The following is a 12,568-nucleotide window of genomic DNA, read 5'->3' as shown; positions in this document are numbered from 1 at the left end:
ATCCAGTCAACCTATCCCTGAACACGGCATTGTGGAAAGAATGCAGATTGGGCGGCAGAAAACGACTATTGGGAAAATCACTGGACTTCCCTGGGCCTCAGTTTCCCCCTTTGTAAATTGAGGAACCTGGGCTAGTTTTCTCCTGAGGGTCCTTCCAGCTCTGAATTTCCTGGGAGGAAGTGTCCCATGATCTAAGCCCAAGATGCCTATGACTGGGAACTATAGTAAAGAAAGGAAGGCAAGGTGGAGGGAATGTCCCACCCCTCATTTTTTGGGTTGTTCTGGTTCTCCAAAGACTCTGAAGGCTGGTAGTAGCCTGCCATCTACAAAGGAGAGACCAGTGCAGGGGCCCCCAAACCCTGAGGCGCACTGGACTTGGAGTCAGGAAAACTCTTTATTAACTGTGTGACTTTGAACAAGTCATTAAATTTCCCTGGACCTTCATTTCCTCATGTGTAAAATGGGGACATCAGGCTAGGTGAGGTTCCGGCTATCATCCTCTCACCGAGCTTTCCCCCTTCTCAGTCTTCCGACAGCTCAACACGGCCATCGCTGTGTCCCAGATGGCGTCGGGCCAGTGCCGCCTGGCGCCCCTCATCCAGGTGATCCAGGACTGCAGCCACCTCTACCACTACACCGTCAAGCTCATGTTCAAACTTCACTCCTGTGAGTCCTTTGTCTCTCTCCTCCCACTTCCTTGACCCTCTCCCTGCTGCCCCCAAGGGACCGTGGCCCTAACGTCCCCGGGCTTTGCCCTCTGTGCAAGCAGCTGCTCTCTGGCCTGGTCCAAGGCTCTGTGAGAACCTTCCACTTCAGCCAGACCTGGGTGAATGGATTGGGCAAGGGGCAGCTCCCGCCGGCTTCGTGTCGCCGGTTCCCACTCTAGGGTAAAGGGGCCGCCTGCTCTTTAACCCCATGTGGGACTGTTGCTCATGAATACCGCTGTGCCCCTTGACCACAAAGCCGGCAGCCCGAGCTCAGGAACCACAGGCTCATTTTCACGGCTTAATATTAATATTAATGACTTTATTAATGGCTTCATAACCTAATTTTAATATTAGCCCAAGCCAAGCATTTATTTTTTCTTACTAAATAGAATTTCCTTAACTGCACAATGCGTTCCAAAGACAGTGAGGAATGAGGTTTGAATTGTCTACCGTTTTATATTACCTGCGTCACGGGTAATTAGTTAATAGGTGAATGAATGAAAGAATAATTGAGAACGGGCTGTTGAGTGGCTATCAGGCCTTCATTGTACACCTGGGAGGGAGGCGGTAAGGAATGATAGACTTGGAGCAGAGCAGACCGGCTTCAAAGCCTTCCTCAGAACAGGCTGTGTGACCTGAAAGAGATCATTTCCCTTCTATGGAACCTCAGTGTATTCCTCTGTAGAAGGGACATAATGATACATGTAAGACCTGCCTCCCAGAACTGCTGGGATGCTCAAAGGAGAGAGGGCAGCTAGGAGCCGCCACAGTGCATAGGGCGCCTGGATAGGACTCATGGTCCTGAGTTCAGATCCAGCCTCAGACACTTCCAAGCAGTGTGATTCTGGGCAAGTCACTTAACTGTATTTGCCTCAGTTTCCTCATCTGTAAAATGAACTGAAGGAAATGGCAAATTATTCCAGTGCTTCTGCCGAGAAAACCCCAAATAAGGTCACAAAGAAGTCACTTCATTTTGTCTGCCTCGGTTTCCTCATCTGTAAAATGAGCTGGAGAAGGAAATGCCAGACCTCTCCAGTGTCTCTGCCAAGAAAACTCCAAATTGGTCACTAAGAGTCGGACAGAACTACGTGAAGTGCTCTGCAAACTTTAAAGTACCACAATCATGCTGCTGCTGTTGTTGTTGTTGTTATTGGTCCCCCTGCCAGGGCCGTAGGTTCAGGGGTTTTCCCAGGTGACAAACAAGTCATTACCATCTGTCAGGCCCAGAGCCGGTCACCCCAGGCCCTCAGAGCCAGACTGGGTGTATGCGTCCCCTTCCTTCCACTACTGGGGGGAGGGAGGAAGAGGAGGAGGAGAGCCGCTCTGTGGTGCGAAGGCCAGCCGGGCCGGGTAGATTCCTGTGGGCTCCCCGGAGGGTGACCCGACGCCCTCAGATCTAAAGCTGGTACACCCAGAGGCCCGGTGCGAGCAGGGCAGCTGAGGTAGCCTGCTGAATCAGCAGGGCGTGGCAGCTGGACTGAGGGGCCTCCAGGAGAGATCCCACTTCTGATACCAGTTGTGCAGTCAGCGACCGGCTCAGATCTAGAGAATGGGGATAATGAACATTTGTCATGTTCAGCATGACATAATAGTCAAGATCCAGCCTTATAGTCAGGGAGGCTTAGATTCGGGTCTGGCACCTATGGGCTCCATGACCCTGAGCGAGCACTTAACCTTTCCTCTCCTCAGTTTACTTATATGTAAAATGGAAGTTATGACACCTGGAAAACCTTAAAATCAGCATTTATGGTTATATGGGGAGAACCTAAAGTCCCATGAATGTCTTTCCTAGTTAATAGTCACTTACCCTTGGACTAGTCATTTTCTTTATCTGAGCTTCAGTTTGATGATCTACAAAATGGGAATAGTAACATAAACAAGATCGTATACATACAACGTTATAGTGTTTTGTAAGTGAACATACAGTGTTACTTTTGCTCACTCAGGTCTGCCAGCCGACACACTACAGGGACACCGGGATCGTTTCCATGAGCAGTTTCACAGGTAACAGGAGGCAGGCCCAGAGAAAAAGCAATGGCTCCTAGCACATTCAAGAGAAAAGTAGCCGGGGTTGCCCTCCTTGGCGCTGGATGTGGACCCCACCACATGGGGTTGTCAGGGTTTTGGGAAGGGGGAAGATGTTGGTATTTGATAAATCAGCATTTGGATGAAGGAGGTTTATTTAATGTTCTTGAACTCAGCCTTCTCTGCCTGTGTTCAAGCTAACCCTCCTCAGCATCACCTCATAGAATCTTCCGAGGCTCAGCTCTTAAAGCCTTTCCCAGTCTCCTTCATTTGTTAGTTTTCTGTTCTTGAATTGTCATGTGTATCTGGGCCTCTTGACAATTTTTGTATCACAATCTTTTCTGGCCGTCTGGCAGGGCCCTTCTCAGAATAAAGTTCTAAGTAACTAAAATAAAGTACACAACATTACAAAAAGAAAAGCCATGTAGAAATAAAACTCTAAAAATATTTTTAAAACAAGTTTAGGAATGGCTTTCGGTGTACATTCTCTTTTCTGCCCCTTCCCACAATAGAATATAAGCATCTTGAAGACAGAAACTATTTCATATTTTTTGCCTTTGTATTTCCCGTGCTTAACACTGTTTCATGGGCAGAGTGATTGCCTAAAAAATACTTATTTGAATTGAATTCATTTTGAAGTAGAGAAGAAATCTTGAACATCAAAGGAAAAATAATGAATTGAAAAACTAGAAGCTGGTACTTTTAAAATGTTAATAAAGTTGATCTACCTTTATTTTATCTCACCTCATTAAAAAGGGGGAAAGAAAATCAAATTACTAAATAAAAATGAACAAGGGTAGATTAGATTGGAATTCCTTAATCTGATTACATCCTGGATCTTTTTGGTAATTGGTCTAATGAAGACTATGGGCCTCTTTTCAGAATCATGTTTTTACATGCACAAAACAAATAAGATTATAAAGGAAATCAATTATATTGAAATGCATTTGTTAAAATGTTTGTTTGTTTTTTTTTTACAAAAGTTCACAGACCCCAGGTAAAGAAGCCCCGCCTTTAGCGTGACCAGTCCATTTTTTAATCACTGATTTCTCCCTATCCACAGCCTCAGAAACTTCTTTCGAAGAGCCTCAGACATGCTTTACTTCAAGCGCCTCATCCAAATTCCACGACTGCCAGAGGTATTGTTGCCTGTCTTCCCAGAAGTGTCAGTAGACCCCTAAGCGAGGCTGTGAGGAGGGGTGTAGGCCCTGGCTAACTGCCGCCTAGGGATCTGTCCTTCCCTGACCCCTCTGACTATGATACACTGGTATCCCCATAAAGAAGGATGGGGGGACACAAGATCCTCAGCTCACAGTGGGATTGGTCAGTTCAAGCGGTTCTGAGGTAGAGTAAGAGAAACACTGAATGACTGTTACTGAGAGTCATTTAGCCTGACAGAAGATTTGGGGGAACCACATAAGTCATCTTCAAATATCCAAAGGGCCGTTGCTCACAAGAGGGGTCAGCCTTGTTTTGATGGTTTTAGGGGACCACCAGGGTCACAGGGACATAGCGGGGAGCAGATTGTGCCTGGAGGTTAGGAGTAACTTCCTCCCAAAGGAGAATGAGCTGCCTCCAAGGAGTGGTTAATTGTTACCCATTTGTTGGGAAAGCTCTTGGGTACACCTTTTCCAAAAAAGTATGTTGATGCCTTCAGTTTTTTTTAACACGACCTTTATCCCCAAACATATTCCTATCCAGAAGGCCAGCTCTTGTAACAGAGATGGGAGTACTTCCTACTTCTTGAGCACCTTCTTTTTGCCTTCTCTAGGGTCCTCCCAATTTTCTGCGGGCCTCCGCTCTGGCCGAGCACATCAAGCCGGTGGTGGTGATCCCCGAGGAAGCCCCCGAGGATGAGGAACCGGAAAACCTCATTGAGATCAGCACCGGCCCCCCGGCTGGAGAGCCCCCGGTGAGGAGCTGTGGGCTCCCTGGGGGCCTGAGCTCTCCCTGTGCCCCGACTCTGGCTTGGGGAAGGGATGGGTCCCCAAGAGGCCCCATCTAAGCCCTTGCTGGCTCGATGAGTGAATGAAAGCTGCTCCTGTCCCTGGGGCTTCTCTCGGAGCGGTGGAGGCAATGCTGGGTGGATAAAAAGTAATCTGGCGACTTGATTTGCTGCTTCACAGATGGTGGCCGATCTCTTCGAGCAGACCTTCGGGCCCCCCAATGGCACCCTCAAGGACGACAGGTGAGGGGCCCCTCAGGGAGACTCCAAGTCCCGAGCTAGAACTGGGGCTCTTGCTTCAGGCGGAGTGGGATTGTCTCTGTCCCCCCAGGTAGCACCATGGATAGGGCCTGGGGCTTGGAATCAAAAAGACCTGAATTCAAATCCCGCCTCAGACACTTAGTATAGGTGTGTGATTGTGGGCATCTCCTAACTTTTCTGAGTCTGTATCCTCATCGGTACAATGAGGGGGGTAAGGCTCAGTAGCCTACCCGAGAGACTCCGCAGAGCAGCGTGGGAGTAGGAACTGTTGGTGACAGCCCTTGGAATCTGGACAAATAAGCAGATAGACAGTAACATGCACTTTAACCAGAACAATTTGGGAGAGGAGATTCTGGTTGTTTCCTGTCCTGCTTAACATAGGATTCTTTGGCTTCACTCCGTGTCAGAAATTTTTCTATATAGTGTGAGCCCATTTTCCTTTCATGGTAAATAGGGAACATGGACCACAATTGAATATTTGCTAACTGAGGATCTTACGGAGTCACTTCTGAACATCATTTCTCATCCGTTTTGCTTCAGAGCCATTAACTAGGGCTCTGGTACCCAGGGCAATCATTGCATCATGAGGAATCTTTTTAAGTTTGCCCTTTAATCGATAAACAAGCATTTGTGTAGGGTCTGTCATGTGTGAGGCGCTGTGCTAAGCACTGGAGATAAAAGGACAAAAATGGTATATATGGGGGAAAGGGAGGTGCAAGGTGACCGGAGAGACAGAGGGCGGCAAGGGGGAAAGCTGTGAATGTCAAAGAGGATGTATGAGTAGGGGGTGGGAGTGGGGAGAGAAGGGGAGAGAGTGTGTGGAGCTGAGGGTCTAGGAGGGAGGCCCCCAGCTGGGATAGGCCAGGCCCAATGCATGCTCACTTTGTGCCCACAGGGACATCCAAATTGAGAACCTGAAGAGAGAGGTTGAGATGCTCCGAGCTGAACTGGACAAGATCAAGCTGGAGGTGGGTTCCTCCTGCGCCTCCACCAGCAGCAGGATCCGGGAGGACCCAGGGGAAGGAACGCAAGGTCGCCCCCTGGCCTTGTTCAGGTCCTGCCCTGGTCCGGTCCCAATTCTGGGGGGCCATTTAAAACCTCACTTGGGCTGTTTTCCGTTTACCCGACGGGCCTAGGAATGGTCCCTGTGACAGACCCCACTGAGCTGCTCCGAGCCCCAGATGAGATGAGTCCCGTAAAGGGCTTTGTGGTCATTCTCATCGGCATCTGTAGTTTCTGTAGCAGCCGTGAGGATCCCAGAGGGAGCCGGTGCGCTGTGGTCCTCAGAGACTGGGAGCTGTGGGGAGAGCTTCCTCAGCCCACGGGTTCTGGGTTCGATGCCTGGGTCTTGGCCACGTGCTCTCGGCTCAAGACATCTCAGGCCCCCAGACACCTTGAGAAGTTTCCAAGGTGCAGAACAGGGGCGACCCTCATGGGCACAGGGAAGAACAGTCATCTCCTAAGAATAACAGCTGATGGTGTATAGTGAATGTAATATAAAACATAATCTATAATCTAGTGTAATATAATGTAATGTAATATGTAATCTAGAGTGTATAATATAATACAATATAAGATATAATCTAATCTATGTAATATAATGCAATACAATATGCAAGATAGTGGATATAATATGATATATATAGTCTAGTGTATATTATGTAATATAATATATAATCTAGTATATATTATTTAAGGTATGTAATATAATACAAAATAATACATAATATGCAATATATAATCTAGTGTATATAATGCATGTAATAGAATGTAATATAATATATAATCTATTATATATAAATAGTGTGGGTAATATAATGTAGTACAACATAATATATAATCTAGTGTATATAATCTAAGGCATGTAATATAATACAAAATAATATATAATGTAATGTGTAATATGCAATATATAATGTAGTGTATATGGTGCATGTACTATATATAATCTATTATATATAATATAGTGTGGGTAATATATAGTCCAATATAATATAGAATCTAGTGTATGTAGTATGATATAATACAATATAGTATATAGTCTAGTCTGTGCAATGTAACTTAATGCAGTATAATATATAATCTAAGGTATGTAATATAATGCAAAATAATATATAATATGCAACATATAATGTAGTGTATATAGTGCATGTAATATAATGTAATGTAATATATAATCTATTATATATAATAAAGTGTGTCATACAATGTATCAATAATATAATAGAGTAATATAGTACAAGATAATATATAATCTAGTGTATGTAATATAGTCTAGTGCAATAATATATAATCTAATATATACAATCTAAAGTATGTAATATAATACAAAATAATATGTAATCTAGTATATGTAATATAATATATAATATACTAATCTAGTGTATTTAGTTCATGTAATATAATGTAATGTAATATATAATCTAGTATATGTAATATAATATAATGCAATAATATATAACCTAGTATATATAATCTAAAACATGTAATATAATACAAAATAATATATAATCTAGTATATGTAATATATATATAATCCAGTGTATGTAATATAATGTAATATATACTCTATTATATATGATAGTGTGTGTAATATAATATAATACAAAATAATAATCTAGTATATGTTATATAATATATATAATCTAGTGTATAATGTACTATGTATGTAATGTAATATATAATCTATTGCATATAATATGTGTAATATAAAATATAATATAATTATAATATATAATCTAGTGTATGTAATATAATACAAAATAATATATAATCTATGTAATATAATACAAAATATAATCTAGCATATGTGATGTAATATACAATATATAATCTAGTGTATATAGTACATGTGATATAATTAATATATAATCTATTATAAGTAATATATGTGTTATATAATATAGTAAATATATAATCTAATGTGTATAATATAATATAATGCAATATAACATATAATCTATATAAAACCCAAAGTTTCATATTAAAAAATATGTAACTAGATATGTAAATAAATAAATATATAAACTTAGATATATTTAAAAATATAAATATAATTATTTAATAAAATAGTGTGTAATAATAAATGGCATAAATAAATAATAACCGATGGATGAAACAATTTATAATCAGTGAAATAATGTGGGTATATAGATATAAAAAGAACAATCCTAATGGCGCTGGACGGCCCAGCATAGCGTAGGGGCCGGAGCCGGAGACCTGTGACATTCAGCGGTGACCCTTTCATTTCCACCTTCTTTCCGTTTCCCCATCTGTAAAATGGTCCAGAGCAGAAATGGCAAGCCTTTGATCCTGTCAGTGACCAAACCACAGATTTAAAGGATGCCCCAGACCCCAAGGGCAAAAGGGCCCACCTCCTCCCAGCCGGGCCCCGGGCGTCGCCCCGCCTCCTGGGGCCGGGGGCCCTGGGGGACGACGGCCCACACCCCTTGGTGCAGGGGGAGGGGCGCCAGGGAGCGCACAAGGGCTCCCTGACCGTCCCCTTCGCCGCCCCCCAGGCCCAGAGGTACATCACGCAGCTGAAGGGCCAGGTGAACGGGCTGGAGGCCGAGCTGGAGGAGCAGCGCAAGCAGAAGCAGAAGGCCCTGGTGGACAATGAGCAGCTGAGGGATGAGCTGGAACAGCTGAGGAAGGCCAGGCTGGAGCATGAGCGGGCGCAGGCCCTCTACCAGGAGGCTGAGAGTGGGTCCTGGCCCCCGGTGGGGGGGGAGGGGGAGGCGTAGGGACAGGGCAGAGCGCAGACACAGACACCCCCCAGGGATGCTCCCTTCTCATGTGAGGGGACCCCCCCCAGTGCCAGCCCCTGCCATTATCCCATGGTGAGGATGGACCCCTCCTTATACCACCACAGTGATTCAGGCGTGGGGGGGGGGGGTCTTTCCGGACGTGGGAGACACAGCCATGGCTCCAGGCAGTGAGAGAGCAGGCGGGAGACGAGAGAGTGGATAACGGGGCAGTCTCTTGGAGGAGCCGGGGTGGGAATGGCCCATTTGTGCAGGCAGGGGGTCATCCTGGGTCTGAGAGGCGTCCTCAGGAGGAGAACAGAGGGACCAAAGGGCTGTGAACATGGACAGAACTTTGGACTGGGCTGAATTCCCAGGTGCCTGCTGTCCGCGTGGCCCTGGACCAGCCACTGCCCGCATCTCAGCTTTGGTTCCTCATCTGTCGGGGGATACTAGGGCCGGCCTCCCCAGGGGCTGTGAGAGTCAGACCGGGAAACAAACAAACCTTAAATCTCTAAAAATGCGAGCTGGAATTGTTACCAAAGCAGGGGGACACGTTGCCTCGTCCTCCTCTGGGCCTGAGATCGATCGTTATGGTGGCCCAGCCTTTGGCTCTGCTCGAAGGATTTTTTGTTAACATTATTGCAGTCATTTTCATGGGGTGTCTGTTAACCCACTGCCATCCCCAACCTAAGCCGACCCCCCCTTTTTCCAGAGAAGGCCTGTGCAACCGAGGCACGGTACAGCAAGCTGAAGGAGAAACACAGCGAGCTCATCAACACTCACGCTGAGCTACTCAGGAAGGTACCGGCCTCCCCTCGGCCCCAGTGGGACCCACGGAATCAAGGGGGGCAGGCAGGGCCCGTGGGTGGCTGCTGTTGGTCATGGATGAGTGACCTCAGCTGAGGTACCAGCCACCTCTCGGCCCCCAGTGGGACCCACAGAATCAAGGGGGGCAGCCAGGTGCCTTGGGTGGCTGCTGTTGCTTGCTATTATCTCAAGCAAGGTACCAGCCGCTCTTTGGCTCCCAGTGGGACCCACGGAATCAAGGGGGGCAGGCAGGGCCCGTGGGTGGCTGCTGTTGGTCATGGATGAGTGACCTCGGCTGAGGTACTAGCCACCTCTCAACCCCCAGTGGGACCCATAGAATCAAGGGGGGCAGGCAAGGCCCTTGGGCGGCCACTTTTGGTCATGGATGCGTGACCTCAGCTGAGGTAACAGCTGCCTCCCTGTCACTGTGACCTCAGCCAAGTTGCTACCTAAACCTACGCAAGAATAAAACTAGACCTAGCCTTGATTAGCAAAGCGCCTACTATGTGCTAACCACTGGGGATATAAAGAAAAACAAAAAACAGGATCCCCACCCTCAGAAGAGCTTCCATTCTAATGGGGGACACAACATGCAGGTGGGCGTGTGCATTAACAGTCCAGTGGCTGGCTTTTAGGGGGCACTCTGCCTCATCCAAAGTTGTGGGAGGTGTTCCGGGGCGATCTCGTTCTCCTTCCCTGTCTGAACTCAGAACGCAGACACGGCTAAGCAGCTGACCGTGACCCAGCAGAGCCAGGAGGAGGTAGCCCGGGTGAAGGAACAGCTGGCCTTCCAGATGGAGCAAGCGAAGCGCGAGTCGGAGATGAAGGTATCCATCTCCCTCCCACGCTCTCCTGGGGACCCTCAGACCAAGAGGGAGCGGGGCCAAGCCAGATTACCGCCCTGGGAGCCCCAGTAAGGGAGCGTTTCTGCCCCGGTGTCCAGTTTCCCACTGGTCAGGGTGTGACTAAAGGGGGGGCGTTTTCATGAGTTTTATACTTTTCTTTCTTTTGCGTTCGCTGGTGAATACTGTTCTTGGTTAGGAGGGAATTTGGCTGAGAGCTAAGAGGGGAGTGAGGTTAAAGGGAGGAAGTGATTTTTGGAACCTGGGGGGAGTGGTGGGAGATTTGGAGGGGAAGGTGGATTTTGGGGTTTGTGGTTTGGGTTCTTTTTACTAAAAGAGTTTGGTTTAGGGTGGCCTTATGGAGAAGTATTGTATTGGGGGAGGATAAGAAGGGAAGAATTGAAATAATTTTTGTTTGGAACAAAGATTTTAGAAAAAAATTTGGGGAGGGTTTTTAACATAAGGAATTAGGGAAAGTGGAGGGAGGGGGGTTTTAATTGAGTTTTTAAGGGAGTTAGGATTGGTGGGGGTGAGGGGGATGGTGGGGGCTAAAGTACGGAGGTGGGGAGGTGGTAGGGGAGTTCAAACCTAAAAGTAATTTACCTGGTTGGGAGCCCAATATGAAGATGGTTTGTTTTTTTCAGAGTTTCGTGGGGAGTTGTATAGTGGTTGTATAGGGGGAGGAGGGAGTTAGAAATAGGTGTTTTGGTTTTTGGCTGATTTTTGTTGTTAAGGGTTTTTGCTTTTTTTGTTAAATGGGAAGGGGAGTAGGGTGTTTTAAGTTTTTTGTTTCAAATTTGGTTCTTGATTATTTTTGTTTTTTGTGCCAAGTTTTTAAAAGTTAAAAAAGGGGATGTTTTGTGGTTTTTGTTTTTCAGTTTTGTTTAAATAAAGGTTTTCTTTTGGTTAGGTTTTAACAGATTGGGGGGAAAAGTAAATTTTAAGCCGTTGGGAGTTTTTCTGAGGGAGTTTTGGGTTGGGTATGGGATAATGTTTTGGGGATTTTTGTGGCTTCAAGAAAAGAGATTGCTTTTGTTTTGGTAAGAGAGTATTGGGTTTGTAAATAAAGATTTTGGTTTTGGATTCCTTCTTTGGAGATTGTTTTTCTGGAAATTTGTTTTTCATTTAAATGGGGAATTTGTAGGTAGGAAGGGGTTTTGCTGATATTTTGTTGGGTGATTGTAGGTGTTACAATTTTCTGGAGTTTGTTTTTTGGTGAAAAAGGGAGGGAGGTTAAGAAAGCGGTTTAAGTTGGGAGTATTTTGGGAAGTTTTCCATTAGAGTATAGCTTGTGGTTTTTGCCAATTACGGTTTGGCTGTTTGGAGCATTAAGGGCATTTGAAGTGCAGAGAAGGGTGTTTTTGATGATTTTTGGTTCCTAGGTGTTGGGAGTGGTTGGGGGGTTTTAATGAAAGAAGGGGAAATGGATGGGATGAAAGGGAAGAGTATTAATGAAGTAATTTGGATTCCCGGTGGGGGATTGGGAGGGATTTGGTTGCTGGGAGGGAAATACTATTTGGGGAGGGAAGGGAAAAGTATGAAAGGGTATTTGGATTAGAAGGGTTGCTTTTGAGGGAGGAGGGAGTGGGGATTAGAGAGAAAAATATGCATAACATTTGTTTATGGTTTTTTTATTTTGTTTTGCAATGAAAGGGCTTTTAGTGTGTGTTTGGAAGGATTTTTGGAAATGGGGAGAGGGAGATAATGGATACAAGGTTATTTATTGTGTGTTTAATATGCTTTTGGGTGGCATAAATATATATATTATGTTGGGCTTTTAAATTTCCTAGGGGGTTAAGGGAGAAAGGTTTACTTCTGTGGTAAAATTGCTTTTTGGGATGTAAAGTTGCCCTTTGTCTCAGGGAGTTGGCATTAAGAAAGCAATGTCTCAAGAGAGACTTTGGAGAGGGGGGAAGTGGGAGGGAATTTTAGGAAAGTTTTAAATTATAGGGGAGAGTTAGAAAAGGTATTTTTTGTTTTGTTTTCTTTTTTCCTTTTTTCCTTTTTTCTTTTTTCTTTTTTCCTTTCCTTTCCTTTCCTTTTTCTTTTTTTTTCCTTTTTCTTTCTTTTTCTTCCTTTTTCTTTTTTTTTCCTTTTTTTTTTTCTTTCCTTTTTTTTTCTTTCTTCCTTCTTTCCTTTTTTCTTTTTTCTTCCTTCCTTCCTTTTTCTTTCTTCCTTTTTCTCTTATTCTTTCTTCCTTCCTTCCTTTTCTCCTTCTCTCTCCTTCCCTCCATC

At 45.0% G+C, this 12,568-nt stretch overlaps 1 protein-coding gene across 1 annotated transcript in view; it reads left to right on the top strand.

Annotated features, from left to right (window-relative positions):
- HIP1R (huntingtin interacting protein 1 related) overlaps positions 1 to 12,568 on the top strand; it is a 68,822-nt gene that overhangs the window by 43,444 nt on the left and 12,810 nt on the right. The window contains exons 8-16 of the mRNA XM_031948482.1: positions 526 to 666; positions 2,654 to 2,711; positions 3,796 to 3,871; positions 4,504 to 4,644; positions 4,859 to 4,920; positions 5,834 to 5,906; positions 8,457 to 8,640; positions 9,397 to 9,485; positions 10,202 to 10,404. Coding sequence (XP_031804342.1) covers positions 526 to 666; positions 2,654 to 2,711; positions 3,796 to 3,871; positions 4,504 to 4,644; positions 4,859 to 4,920; positions 5,834 to 5,906; positions 8,457 to 8,640; positions 9,397 to 9,485; positions 10,202 to 10,404 — 1,027 coding nt within the window. The remainder of the gene's footprint in view (positions 1 to 525; positions 667 to 2,653; positions 2,712 to 3,795; positions 3,872 to 4,503; positions 4,645 to 4,858; positions 4,921 to 5,833; positions 5,907 to 8,456; positions 8,641 to 9,396; positions 9,486 to 10,201; positions 10,405 to 12,568) is intronic.

This window comes from Sarcophilus harrisii, chromosome 1 (genome assembly GCF_902635505.1).
Source record: "Sarcophilus harrisii chromosome 1, mSarHar1.11, whole genome shotgun sequence".
Lineage (NCBI taxonomy): Eukaryota > Metazoa > Chordata > Mammalia > Dasyuromorphia > Dasyuridae > Sarcophilus > Sarcophilus harrisii.
This window is presented reverse-complemented; position numbering and strand designations above follow the sequence as displayed.